This window comes from Panthera onca, chromosome B2, assembly GCF_046562875.1.
Source record: "Panthera onca isolate mPanOnc1 chromosome B2, mPanOnc1 haplotype 2, whole genome shotgun sequence".
Taxonomy (NCBI): Eukaryota; Metazoa; Chordata; class Mammalia; order Carnivora; family Felidae; genus Panthera; species Panthera onca.
Window position 1 is genome coordinate 127,995,210 of NC_138343.1, and position 15,361 is coordinate 128,010,570.

The 15,361-nt window shown below is 39.8% G+C and overlaps 1 protein-coding gene across 6 annotated transcripts in view; it reads right to left on the minus strand.

Moving 5' to 3' along the window:
- Positions 1-15,361, minus strand: part of HIVEP2 (HIVEP zinc finger 2) — a 204,961-nt gene that overhangs the window by 3,946 nt on the left and 185,654 nt on the right. For all 6 annotated transcript variants that reach the window (XM_060616811.3, XM_060616807.3, XM_060616813.3 and 3 more), the window contains 4 exons: positions 14,115-14,269; positions 10,146-10,321; positions 5,796-5,897; positions 4,116-5,011 (listed from right to left, as the gene is read on the minus strand). In XM_060616811.3, the coding sequence (XP_060472794.2) occupies positions 4,116-5,011; positions 5,796-5,897; positions 10,146-10,321; positions 14,115-14,269 (1,329 nt within the window). The remainder of the gene's footprint in view (positions 1-4,115; positions 5,012-5,795; positions 5,898-10,145; positions 10,322-14,114; positions 14,270-15,361) is intronic.

Here is a 15,361-nt window from a genome sequence, read left to right on the forward strand (position 1 = left end):
TTTAAAAGGTACTCAGTTTATTTTATTTTGGGGGGAACTTAAAATCAGATAAATATAAACCTATCAAGCATGGTGGAAATCCAGGAGAGAGAGAGAAAAAAAAAAGTTCTAATTCATTTCAAGGATGTTTCTCAAGCTCAAGGTATGCTCTGTACCATTAATGATTCATCCAGTTCTATTTAGACTGTGAGACCAGCCTGGGAACTATAAATTATGCATTATCTCTGTCACTCTGTGCCATGCTAGGCCCTTACCCTGTTTGGGGCTACGCCTTATTCAAGCTAGAAACAAATGAATTGTCCTGGAAGTGTAGAGGAAGAAATGAAATCATCCATCCTATAATCACAAGAACCCCACAAGTTAAAGAAGGTGAGAATTTTACAGTATGAGAGTTATTTAAATGCTGCTACAACAGCAACAACAACAATAAATCCCTCCCACCTTTGCTCTAATCTAGAAAATGGCATGTTTCCTACAACAAACACCAATTGCGGTGGAAGAACTGGGATACTTAGAATAATAATCTTGGAAGATAATCAAATGAACCTCAATCCCCAAAGACTCAGATCTTTACTGACCAGCAATTAATGATTACAACCACAGAAGTCCGCCTGAAAGTAGAATTTTTACCATGTCAGTACTTGCACTGCTCTAAACGTTACCAGGCCTCGCCACACAGCTTCTGTCCCTGCATTCGCCCATTTCACCCTCCAAAGAAGCTCTCAGTAAGACTTCTCTACCTTTTTTGCAGCCCTATTTTGTAATCTGAACCTTATCATTGTGATATTGTGAACAAACTCTCATCTTCAATCTTGGTGAGAAATACCTTGATTTGGAAATGGGAATAACGAACCGGTGTGGGTTGTATTATGTGTACGTATATGTATTCCCTGTCCCAGCTCTGTTACCCCTCATCTTTTCAAGAGTGTCAGGAGGTGCTCTGGAAGCAAACGCAAAGAAGGAGGTAGGAGTGCAAGTAGTTCAGTGCGGGGAGGAGGAGGCAGGGGAGCTGACTGCACGTGTGAAGGTAGAGAGGAGAGGAAGCAGGTGCTCGGCTGGGACTGATCCAGGCTCGTCACTGGCTGGGGGCTGCAGGGGAGAGTATAGCCTCAGTTTGAAAACTGAAGCCTGTCCTGATGGCAGGAACAGCAGGAGGCTGTCAGTTCACAGCATTCCGCAAAGCTGAATGGCAAATTCTTTCAAGGACGGAAATCTGCTCAGCCCGCCTCCCTGCGGCCACAAGCAGATCAAGAAACTGTGGCCGAGAGGTTAAGTGACTCGCTCAAGATCACGCAGATAGCAAGGGACAGAACTGAATGTCGACTCTGTGACCAGGCACAGTGTTCTTCTATACTACATACTGGAAACTAGGACACATCTTCCTTTCTCTTTGTTGCTAATTTATCTACTTAAACTTTAAAAATGGAATAGGAAATTTTTTGTTTAAAAAAGATGAGGCCAGAAACCATAAAAATTTTTCATCATCATCCTTGAGCCACACGTATTCGACCTTCAAAAATATTTGCTGATGAGAAAGACTCTTACCTTCCCTCCCTTTTCACTGCTTTTCTTTTTTCTTTTCTTTTCTTTTCTTCTCTTTTCTTCCTCCCTTTCTTTCCCACTTCTTTCTTTTTTCTTTCCTTCCTCCCTCTCTCCCTTCCTTTTCTTTTTTCTTTTCTTTTCTTTTTGTTTCGTTTCTTTTCTTTTCCCCTTCCTTCCTCCTTTCCTTCCTCCATTTCTTCCTTTTCTATCATCTATCTATCTATCTATCATCTATCATCTATCTATATTAAAATTAAACTGAAAGCATAAGGGCAGACACAGCAGGGAAGTAGGATTCCAATGAGGGAGTTTCATCTCCTACAAACCTGCTCGCTAGGTACTCCCACTCCAAACTGAACCACAGGATGAGTGTGCCGTGCTGGACTAGAAGATCCTTTCATGCCACAGTCACTGACCTATTAGTTCTTGGCCAATGTTAAGCAACAAGACAAGGTATTTCTAAGAGAATTTCCATGAAAACCGTTTGTTTTTAGGGCTACTCTAATTTAGTATTTTCAACATTATTCAGACAAGGTGCAGCACTCATTCAATAGAGCAACCAGAAGATTGCTACTTCTCATACTCTCATCAATTCTGTTTTGCCCTGGCAACAAAAATCTTGTTCACACAGCACTAAAAGATAAACATCTTCCTCTGCCCTTCAAAAATGGTGTGATAAAACATTAAATGGGAAGTGCTTTGGACCAACTGCCCCTTCTTCAGAGAGCGTTCCCTGATCTAGTCCCTCATATCACGTGAACAAAGCAGCAGGCCATAAATGCTCTAAAGATAATTGAGCTGAGTAATAGAGGCCTTCATAAATGGTAAAGTTGAATATTTGTACTGAATATCCAGGTGAATCAGTATAAAAAAACAATTGGTTGCAAACTCAATGACTAATAAAGCCAATCTCCTCCTAACTTTCTGGTCATATGTCCAAAATTTAGATGAACTTTGTTAGTCCACTCCCTTCAATTCCTTTGCCCGGGTTGACTGAGTTAGTTGCTGTTAGTTTTTAATAACCATGGTGTGTTGACACTAAAGGCTATTATTTTTGGCACTACAGTTGACTAAACATGCCCCAAATTTTCACAAATACCCTAGTCTCAGTCCACCTGGCCAAGGCCAGTACAGGAGAGTCTCATCGTACATGCTCTGCCAACATCGTTGCTCTATACCAGAGAAAGCATTTTATACCCCATGTGATATCCTGGCATGTGTCAGATTTGTGAATCTATGACTCTGTATGCCACAGTGGCATTAACTTCAGAAGCTCCCTCTTTTCTACTTAACACCCCACCAAGACACAAAAACCTGTGGAAATGCACCTTTTTTTCTTAGCTTGCTAATTCATTATCTTGGGAAATAAATTACGTCTTGATCGCATGTGTGTTTCTGCAGTACTTGCACCATAGAGATTAAGTTGGTATCCAGTTGTGAAAAGAGGGTGTTGGAGGAAGGGGAGTGGATTGCAGCAGGGACCTTTCCTGAAGTTTAAAAATGATAACCTAAGCTCATGACTCAAGGTGGCAAAAAGGCAACGAGAGGGAAGAACCTGGCCGCCAGGGCAGTGAGAAGACAGAGCTGGAAGGGGATAGTGCCTTTGGCTGGCAGGACAGTGCTGAGCCGCACAATAGAAACCCTTGAGCAAAGAGAGAACAGCAAAAAGTAGAGACCAGAAAACAAAAATACATTTAAAGCTTAGAAATTCAAAAGGTATCATTCATCTGTCTATGCTGAGTGTCTGCTTCATTCATTTAAAAAAATTCCCATACAAACTGAGACACATCAAGGTCTGCCAGGGCACGGAATGAGGCAGGACAGATGCTTTTTTATGGATTTGCATTAGACCTACTACCTAAATTTAACCCATGATTGTTACTGTTGTTATTTAAACTTATAATGAGCGCATACCATAGAACTCTCTGAAGCTTTCTCCCTGGGCTCTCTAAACTTTCGGTTCACCATCTCACTGAGCAAGTGCATTTGGTAGCAGAAGGTAGTAGTAATGGCAAGAAAAGCAGATAGGTTCATGCCTTTGACTTACAATACACCAAGGAGGTCACTTTCTCCTCTCCCAGTCACTCACCAGCTTCACATGTCCACTCACTGCGGGCAAGGTGATGAGTTTATTTAAGAAAAAAAAAGGTATCGAAAGCTAACACTAATGGCTGACCCTTGCTCGGCAAAGTTCTATAACTAACACCCAAATGTCCCTGAGAGTATGTGTCTATGTAGCCATGTCATTCCAAAGACTTCACCTTTCCTACTCGTGTAAAGGTTTCAACTCATGCCCGTCATCAGTTAAGCTTAGAAAGCATTTAGAAAAGCCTCACCTATTCCCGGTTGGAAACACTACTGCTCTGATGCATTACTACACTTGGGGTAATGTCACAGCCATGTTAGCGACAACAGCATGTGAGAAAATGTCTTCCTGTTGTTTTCAGTAACCAAGTTCACCACTCCCCATGAGAGACACCCATGTTATAGCAAATTTCACACTAGTGTATTATCAAGAGGCTCCAATATGCTTTGGCTTTAGACGTGAGAAAGAGAAAGCTAATCATACTTACAGGAGGCCCCAATACGATTGGTTCTGCTTGCAAATACTGCCCCATGGACAATGGTGGGTTATGGTATAAAGCCCTTCTGGGAGATGGCGCTCTTATGGTGGTCATGTATCTTCGTTCTCTTCTGGGAGAGAGGTCTCTTCTTGCCGTGATATCTTTCCCAGGTGACACCGGCCTCCTTGGGGACAGATGCCTTCTTGGTGAAACATCTCTTTGTGACATCTCTCTTCTCAACGCAGCTTCCTTTCTTGGTGAAAGGTGTCTCATGGGTGACAGATCTCTCCTAGGTGATAAATGTCTTCTGGGTGATACATCTCCTTTGGGTATCAGATACCTCTTTGGTGAATTCTCTCGACGGGGTGAAGAGTCATATCCTGGTGAGGAATGGTGGCTTGAGGGTGAGAAGTCCCTCGGAGAGGAGCTGGGCTCCGAAGACAACATGTACTCTTCATCCACACAACTAGGTATGTCTAACCTGTCTTTGTCCGGTTCTGAGTCTGTACTTTTGCTCTGGAATAACCTCTGGTATTCTGTCATCTGAGTATCTTCACATGAGTCACTTGGCGTCATCAGCTGAGTAACCTGAATACTTGGCAAAGTGACCAAATAGCTGATCAATGAAGAATGCCCCAGGGAACTCTCTGAAGGAACTCCATGTGGCACGGCGCCAACATTCACAGGCAAGGATGAGAATCTAGGAGGCTGAGGACTGGTGCTTCTTGATCTTGTTTTTGGTGTCAAATCTCCCTGATCATCGAAGTCATCATCATCTTCATCATCTTCGTCATTATCATCTCCATCCTCACCATCCGATTCTTCAGCATCTGAGAACTGATGATCAGTTGAAATGCTGGACATGCTATGCTTCTCAGCTGCTTTGTGCAAATCTTCCATAGTTTCTGAAACAATTGAACAGATAGTGGAGATCAAGGTTGAAATGTCAAGATTAGGGGTTAATTTGGACCCCATCTCTTCCCAAAAGCTTTCCTCCAACCCTGCAGCCCCAAGAGACGGTTCCATCTCTGAACTCCTTTAATACTCACTGGGGACTCATCCGGGTGGGAGACCTTACACGGGTTCTTGTCTTTTAATAACTAATCCGACTCATCCCCACCCAACAAAAGAACTCTAGAGTGACACCTTATGTCTCAGACGTCACACAGCCCATAGAAAACCCTCAACAAATGGGGATGGATAATGCTGCTACTGATGAGGCTGGAAGAAAAAGAAAGTGAAGACCTGTCTCTGTGGATATAAACTTACATAAAAGTGATATATCTCAGGAATCCTGACTGACCTCAGGTTTTCTATTCAGATTAATGATGGATTTCTTTTCCTCTTGATAGGAATAATAATACATTAAATTGCTTTTCAAGTTTCCCCAAAGTTTCATAAAATCTAAATCCCTGTCACAATGCAAGTATAATTAGATTTGCTTTACGATTCTAGATAGAAGTGTTTTTATAGTGAGGCCTTTTTATCCCTTTCAGTTAGAACTGAAATGGATTTATTTCTTCCCGGTATGTTGTAAGCAATGCAACATGTCAGATTCCTTTCTCTATTTCATATTTAATAAAATGCAATGTGATCAGGTTTTCTTAAACATCAAAACTTGTTTTGCCACCCCAGGCACAAAGCTCCAGTGTGCAGAGTGAAGAGTCAGTCAACTAAATTTTGAAGTACCTGCTTCTTCCGTTTCTGTATCATCCACTGATGTCATTGAAACTCCCAACTCCAAGCATTTCTTCATGTGCGCTTTAGATTTCATATGCTTCGTTAGGTTTCCTAGAAAACACAGGCAAAAAAGGAGGAATTACTTGATGACAAGAAGGTGATGATTGTTCCCAAATTAGAAATGAACTAATTTGAAATAGCATAGATTTGTGTCTACCCACCACCCTTTGTCCTGAACTTAGGAGGAACAACCTGGTTCCTGAACATATCAACCACTCAGAACTTTGGCCTAATCTCAAGTCTCCCTCATTCCAGAGGACTTGTAGCATAGGGTCATACCTTTTCAAGAGTAGGCTCCCAGCCAAGACTGGGAATCCCAGACTTTCCTGACTGAGAAGAGATCTAATATCTTAGGCTCAAATGGGCCAGCCTCCTAGGCTTCCATACAAACACGGTGACATAAGCCGGGTCACACATCTTAGAGAAAGTTCAGATCAAACATTCTTATCAACACATCCTGGACCCCAGACTTTTGGCAGTGATCAGATTTGGATCAACCTCCCAGGCTTCTCACTGGTCAGAAGAAAAAATTATGCAACCTTATCTGAAAGCCAACCTTGTAGACAAATTCAAAGATCCATACAAATAACTTAGCTAACTACTTATAGGGAACATTATACTCAGTGTTTAGCATCTATCTGTCTGGTATACGTTAGCAAACTTTACGACAGCAGTTTCTAAAGTTCTACAATATTCCCTATTTATCTTGAAACTCCCATTGTTTTAAGGAAAAAGAAAGGTTTTCTGTCAACCTTTGACCTAGGATCTATGAAATTATATGTGTATCTCTATCTTTATCTTTATATCTATCTATCTATCTACCTATCTCAGTCCATGTCATGTATATAACTTATCCAAAGACACGCAGGAACCAGTTCAATTGTAAGCGCCATATTATTATCTGTGCCCTTTCATGATGCTGTAACAATGTACCAGTAAATGCTTTATTTTTAAGAATAGGCTTACTGAATCTAAGTGGAAACTCTTAGCCTGCGAAAATAGTTTGTTCCCTTGTAGAGTTGTTTAGCCTATCAGTAATGTGATATATGAGCCACAATCCTAACCAGGACACTGTTGTTTATTATTTTACTTATATTACTTTATTTACTTAGTATTTTACTTATTGCTTATATACCTATGAATTTTACGTGCTATTTTGGTAACTCCAAATATAAAAATATTTCCGGACCCCTACTGCTATTAATTGTCTAAAAATATTTTAAAGATCTCAAACATATTTATATATTTATTTATTTATTTTTGAGAGACAGAGACAGAGCACGAATGGGGGAGAGGCAGAGAGAGAGGGAGACAGATTCTGAAGCAGGCTCCAGGCTCCGAGCTGTCACCACAGAGCCCAACACAGGGCTCAAACCCGTGAATGGCGAGATCATGACCTGAGCCAAAATCGGACGCTTAACCGACTGAGCCACCCGGGCACACTGGTCGCCAACATTTTTATAGACAGATCATCAAGAATTCCTAAATCTATAAATTAATGAATATATCAGAATATATATAATTTATATATATAATGAATATATAAATTAATGGAAATCACCTGTTTCTGCAAGGGTACATGTAATCTGTGTATGTGGCTGGGTGTTAGGTTGTCAAGATCGTATATTTAGATCTTGATATGTGTTTCTCCTCTATTTTTCTCTCTTTTCTCCACTTCAATAGGCAGTCAGGCTTTGGGCTCTCATCTTCAGGGTAGGTTTGGAGTTATATGATGGGAAAAGATAGGATAAAATAGGCAGAGAGGGAAAGATTAGGACCTGAGGTCCTAGGGTGGGGAAAAACACATATTTTGGAACAATGTTGGGAGCGTCTGACCATAGCAAAGCCCCTCAGGCATAAGGTCCCTCTTAAGAATGTAACAGACACCACCTACTCTCCTTCAGGTTGCCCTCAGGGATTTGACAAAAGTTTTAAGTAGACCGTAAAATGATGAATGAACCACAAGGAATGGTATGGCCAGAGACCACCCCTCATACAATGGAAAGGAGCCAATCAGGAATGGACAACCCAGCACCTAGAGTTATCCAGCCAATAACGGTAAAACCTGAGAAGGAACAAGGGGGAAGGGAAGGAGGGCCTGAACAGAACCTTAGAAACGAGGACCCTTGCCTATTGTCGTGCGCATTCACTTTTGAATGCCCCCTCTCTGCAAAGAGAGCTTTCATGCTATTACTTTCTGATCACCTATATAAACTTTTGCCTGCTGCTCATTTTATTCTGTGTCTACCTCTTCATTCTTCAAACAGGCGAGACAAAGAACCCTGGATATTGAGGTAAAAAGCATCCTGCAACGGTTAGAAATCTGGCTCTGAAACAACTCCACTCTGGCTTTGGTTGACCTAAGTCTTGAGCTTCCGAAGGGATTCTAGCAAGGAGGGGGAAGGGGCTGGCTAGGCAGGGCCCTTGAAGGAGTGGGCAGGCGTGACTTCCATAGGTGCTGGTCCTCTGAGAGCACTGAGGGTCTGTGCTCACAGGGCTTGGGGTGGGACAACAGTTACTTCAACTGAAAATTCGAGGGGTTCCCCCGGACATTTTGCTCATTTTAAGATTCTGAGACATTTACACATTCTTGAAGGGTGACAAGGAAACTCCAATAATGACCAAGAATAAATGATTTCCTGCTAAAACTCCATGGCAATGACGCAGAGCCAAATTTAATTTGATTTTTAAAAACCTAGAAATGTGGTGTTACGTCACCCAGCGTCTCACACAGCCATTCCCGTCACCCAGCGTCTCACACAGCAAACTCCTGTACCCCGTGAAGATAAAGCAGTTGTAATGACTGGCGGATTTGCAGGTTATAGAACCAAAGTTTATATTTTCTTCTGTCCTAGGGAGTCTCTCAGTGAAGTTCTAAATAAAAGGCTAGGTTGTACAAAGGAGGATGGTATTTAAAGGACCTTATGTTTACCTCTTTTGAAATGCAAATGAACACTTCCCCCTCCTTTATCTGCCTTCAAAGAAAGCATCCCCTGTATTCCAGATACCTTTTTATTTTTTTAAATTTTTTTAAATTTTTAAATTTTTTTTTTTTAACGTTTATTTATTTTTGAGACAGAGAGAGACAGAGCATGAACGGGGGAGGGTCAGAGAGAGGGAGACACAGAATCTGAAACAGGCTCCAGGCTCTGAGCTGTCAGCACAGAGCCCGACGCGGGGCTCGAACCCACGGACCGCGAGATCGTGACCTGAGCCGAAGTCGGCCGCTTAACCCACTGAGCCACCCAGGCGCCCCTACAGATACCTTTTTAGTAAAGAAGAAACAGGTATGTTGGGAGTCTACACATTTATACTTCTGACAAACCAATAAGACAATTTAGGATTTGGGCTATAGGAGAAAATTGGTACATATTTCCCTACCAAAGATTATTTTATTTGATTATTATTTTTCTTGATGGGGAGTGGAGCAGAGGAACTGGTATGCAAATTTAAAGTTAAAACATAGGAAATCATACGAGCTTAATGAGGGGGTAAAAATCCATGATAGCTAAAGTACTTCTACAGCAAGCAGTAAGACGTACTTCTCCAAAAGTCAAACCCCCTCTAATTCGCTACTTCTGTAATCTGAGAACACTGGGATCAAGAACGTTTCCTTGATTTTATAAAATGAAGAAACTATAATCAAAACAACCTTCTTGTATATGTTCATATAAACCTACCTGTAAAAAAAGCAACAACAGATTTTTCTTTTAAAAGAAAGAATATCATTTTAAGGCAAGTCCTGATATTATGAAATTCACAGTTGTGGCCTGAGAGTAAGAAATTGTCTCTGTGCTGATAAATACACGGAACACAAGCTATCAAATTTCTATGCATAATTAATGCAACTGTGGATGGAGGGGCCCACCTGGGAGTCTGTGGGTCTCTACATTATTCATAATCTTGAAACTGACCATGGGCACATGTTTTCTTCCCAGCTGCTGCCTTGCTTTTCTAATACTACTGCATGGATTGTCTCCCTGTGGTATTTCAATACTGGTGCAAAGATTATCTAGACCGCACAACATTTCTAACATGAAGTAATAGCAATAACAATCCGGGCAATTCTTAGCCACTTCCTTCGGAAACAACTTGCCTGGCCCTACGTCTACAGCTCTTACTCAAGTCATAAAAGAAGCCTTACTGTTTCATGTGTATCCTTTGATTACTTACATAAGGGAGAAAATACATTTCACTCACAAAACCGTCTTACTCTCAATAACAGTTATAAAATGGTATTTAGAATCCAAAGTGACCATAAGAAAAGTATGTCCTCGTCTAAAAAGATGATAATTGTACCTTTCGTTTTGAAAGCAAAGTTACATAACTTGCATACATATGGCCGGACATCAGTGTGAGTGCGGATATGCTTTTTGAGCATGCTTGGCTTCTTACAGCGAATCCCACATTCTTCACAAATGTACTTTCCACGTCCACGTCCTCTGACATATACATAATCTTCATTTGACTTATACCTGTTTAGAAAAAAGGGAATGCAGTGTGTTTTCAAATACTTTAGTGGTTTATGTAATCAGACCAGAAGCAAATCTTTTGAGAGGCAAATTATTAATGAGGGTCTTTTACAAACAATTATTCAACCCTACTTCTATGAAACCTGAGAAGGTTATGCAGTAAATTCCTGAAAGAACCAGATGACACATTGGCACTGTAAGCAAAATGTAATTTTCTACATGGTGTTCAAAATGGAATGGGTCCCCCTATTAAGATATGTGGACTTGGGATATAGATGTTCAATTCCAATGGACTTCCATAAGCCTCAGAGAGTTTCAGAGTTGTGCCTTACTACTTACTTTTGGATTCTAGTACAGCCTCCACACAAGAAATATCCAAAAAGTTATACCAACATATTCAAATCATCATATATCATCCGTTAACATTACATCGTCTAAGACGTGCAAGCAGAACAGACACACACACACACATGCCTGTAAATATGCTAAAATAAGTAAAACCGATAATAGAATTCTTCATTGCAAGTTTTTGCTCTATTTTTACAATCCTGGCATGAGAGTGCCTCCCAAATTTCTAGCTTACACGGGCTGAGCTGAGCTCACCAACTGTTGTCTACAGATTTGATCCGCTCTTTCCCAAGGACCATGAATTTGCACTAAAGTGGAGTCCAAATTTCAAGTAGCTTCTGGTAGGTACTGTTATGTTACATAATAAAAACTAGAGATTCTATTTTTCAACCAAATTTGCATTTGTTTGCAGAAGAATTTAATAGAGAGGTTTGAAAGGATATCTGAGGTCAGCTAGTTTAGTCAAATCAATTAGATAAACAAAATCTTAGGTATTCACTGTGATAATCCATGGAAGAAACCTACCCAGGGCTCAACTATCATATTTTGTTCAGATTACAATGGAACAGGATCAATCATAGAGTACAGTAACATTCTACTGAATAATTCAGTGAATATCATTATCTTTTAAATCAAAGTGAGGCTAGAATTATGGGTCTGATGTCATTCTTGGAAAGATATTCTTTTCAAGGGGCTCATTTTATAATTCCAAAATGTAAACTGACATATAAAATGCCCTAATTCACTGTGGATTTACTTAAAGGCACTAGATTTATAGGGTTTTTTGTTTGTTTGTTTGTTTTTACATTCTAGGAGCATTGCACACTTCTGTATTTTCAGAAATGAAAATTCAACTTCATTCGTCCAATCCAGCGAAGGATTTTTAAGAGAGAAAATCCACCCACATATTTAAATATTAACTCTTTTATGGATGCTATTCAATGTTAACATTATTTACTTTTTGGTCACTACTAATCCAGGTGGGAATTAAGTAGTATCAAAAATATGAATAGTCAATTCTGTATGTTTTTTCATTAAATCTTTCCCCTGTCACAAGGAACTTCCCACCTCAACTTGTTCTTCAAAACTTTCTTGAACTTTAAGTTTCATTTTACGTTGTCTTCTGTAACAAAGTAGAAAAGAACCTCAGGATGCAAAAGATCTTTCACCGTTTAATTTCACTATTCTCTGTCCCTAAATAGATAAAATTACCAAAGAAATACAGAATAAAACAAATAAATTTATAGAAAGCTAGTTTTCTTCACAGAAGGATACCTTAAGCTTAGTGTAGCCCATCATCACGGTTGATGGGAAATGCATTTTATCTTCAAGTAATATAATGTTATTTTATTTTCTTTAAATAAGCTTCACATCCAGTGCAGAGGCCAACACGGGGGCCTGAACTCACCATCCTGAGACCAAGATCTGAGCTGAGATCAAGAGTTGGACGCTTAACTGACTGAGCCACCCAGGGGCTTTAATCATTTTATTTTTAATGTCTTAGCTGACCTACTTGTAGACAGTCAAATTCAGTACAAAATGAAACTATATATTTGAAAAATCTGTAAAAATAAAATATCTACCGTGCAACAGGTCTACAGACCTTAGATTCTACTTAATACAAGAATTAACGTATTTTGAAAAAACCCCAAAAGGTATGTTTAAACCTAGGAATTGGGTAATATAAAGAACATACACACTTAAAAATGTGGTCAGTTATACTTCTTTTTTCAAGTTATCACTTTGCAATCACCAAACTAAGAGGCAGTAGCACACTGCTTGGAATGAACACCTGGTCACCACCAGGCAGAAGTCGGGTCACAGATTAAGAAATGACTGTGATGTAGCCCATACCACAGGGAAATGAAAGGGGGAAGAAATGATATATGGGCACCGTCCTTGTGGATCATCAAACCACAGCAATAATATGTTCATATATGCTCTTTCACTTGTGTCCTTCATTAGGAGAGATGGGTTCCCCAAAGCAAATATAAAGTATTGCTCATCTAGTACAAGTGCACTACTAGGAAGACTACTGAACATGAGGGTGTGGATTCATTCACAAGGACACCTCAGTTTCTGAGGAAAGATAACATCTATTTTGTTTTCATTTGTGTTAAAAGATGAGGGATGTCAAAAAAATATCAAGACCCACTTTAAGACTCCATACAATTGTGGATTTAGTGGTGAAAATACTTGACATCCAAAGGGGCCGAAACCAAGAGGAAAGCAATTTTAATAATTCATCTCCAAACTGGTAAATGTACGTGGGAAATAGATATTTCATATCACTAAACAGTCAACATTTTATAATTAAATAGATAACATTATTCGGTCTTCCAACTATAACTGGAATCAATTCGTGCTCATGGAAACATGTAAATTACAGATCTATTGCAGAGATAAGGCTAGTTACAACATAATCACCCTAATGTGATTAGTATGCTTTAAAGTTTTTAAATTTTAATAGCGTAAGTCTGAGATTTTTCTCCCATGTGACGGAGGAGCCTGATACAATACAATTCTAATGAAATCTAAAATTAGACATTACACATATGAGTAATTTTTCTTTACTGTACAGATATCAAAGTCATTGAGCCTTATTACTTGTACTTCTACAACTCAGGATTCAACACTTAAAAAGAAATTCCCAGGGGCACCTGAGTGGCTCAGTCGGTTGAGCATCCTACTCTTGATTTCGGCTAAGGTCATGATCCTGCTATCGTGGGATCAAGCCCCGCACTGCTCCCCATGCTGAGTGTGGAGGCTGCTTAATATTCTCTCTTCATCTCCTTCTGCCCTTTTCCCCTGTTCTCTCACACACACACACACTCTCTCTCTCTCTAAAATAAAATGAAAAGAAAAGGAAACTCCCAAAGAAAAAGAAACTGCCACAAATCAGAAGAGACAGAGAAAACATGACAACTCAATGCAATGTGGTACCCCGGCTTGGATCCTGGAACAGAAACAGGACACTAATGGAAATGATGAAATCCCAATAATATCTGGTAAAAGCAATTAAATGAACAATCAAATTAACTAGTTCCTAGGATTATACATGAGTGTGCAAGATTGCATTTGTGTTAGCACAGAATAAAAATATCCATTAATAATACCAAAATGCCCACGAGAATAATATTAAAGCATGAACAAACTTGACGACATCATGAGGCCACAAATATAGTCAATTTCATACTGCATGAGAGGCGTGGAAATTTGAAGCAGAAGTTCAAACCATATATAACGGGGACATTTTCATTGAAAGTAAGCATTGAAAGCAAGTGCATGAACTCATTATCTGTTGCCAGCCAGACTTCAGAAATGCGAATAGAGAAGGAATCCGCCTTATACCCAACCAGAGTAGGTACTATTTTTTCCCGTGCATACATTCGTGACCATTTGCTCTGACTTATAACTGAATATTTTACACATGCACATATTTCCTTACCCTCCTTCAAAGATTTTAATTCGGATTGGCTCCGTTTGTTTGGATCCAATATCTTTATCTCCATGAATATCTCCCTTCCCTCTTTCCTTTAAGATATTTCCAACTAGTTTCCTTTCTAGTTTGCTGCCAAATAAAAAGGATGCATCAGGTTTCATCTGTAGGAAAAAAGAGAGAATCATTTCATATGCTTTCTCTAAGACACAGGAGCAGCCCACATACCCGCTCTCCTCTGACCTCTGAAAATTAGCCTAAATTCCATGTTAAAAGGCCATGGCCTGGCTACATAAAACAAGGGACACTAAGGATAAAATCAGAGAAATACAGTTTCTACAGAATTACTCAACATTTTGTTTAAAAAAAAAAAAGAATATTCCTCTGTTGGCACTTAATCTATGCAACACTAATAAAAACAGAAAACATGTTCTATATTCTGAAGTAACAAAACACTATCAATTAAGGAAATATTTTCAAAAACTGAAGGGAAATGGTAACTGAATTAAGTAAAAACTATTTTTAAATCCTCTATTTGCTTCATTAATAATTTAGGAAAAATTCCAAAGTGCCCCTATTAGTATTTTTGCAATTTGACATGTAAGGTATTAATTGTTCATCTAGGAACAAACCAGATAATCACTTGGAAAAAAATGAGTTTTGAGGGAAAACTAGAGACAATAAATTTTAGTAAAAAGTACCATCACTGGAAATAAGCCCTCTGAAGTGTGCAAAGCTCAGTTCTGACACCCATCCGCCTCCTTCCTGATCTTTCCACTCAGTGTCCATTCCTACATTCACAATGTTCTATGTCCTATGTCCACATTTCACAATCCCCTGAATCCTTCATATCAAAAGAGAATATGACCGGGGCGCCTGGATGGCGCAGTCGGTTAAGCGTCCGACTTCAGCCAGGTCACGATCTCGCGGTCCGTGAGTTCGAGCCCCGCGTCAGGCTCTGGGCTGATGGCTCGGAGCCTGGAGCCTGTTTCCGATTCTGTGTCTCCCTCTCTCTCTGCCCCTCCCCTGTTCATGCTCTGTCTCTCTCTGTCCCAAAAATAAAAAAAAAACAAAAACAAAAAAAAAACCAAAAAAAAAAAAAACGTTGAAAAGAGAATATGACCGGTTAGGTCACTAACACAGGCCAGAAGAGAGAAGAACCCAAAGGAATTGATTCCAATAGTAGAATTCCATGGCGGCTGGCCGAAAGAGGGACTCTCCCAAAACATAGTGCACGCCTGGCCACTGGCTTTTTC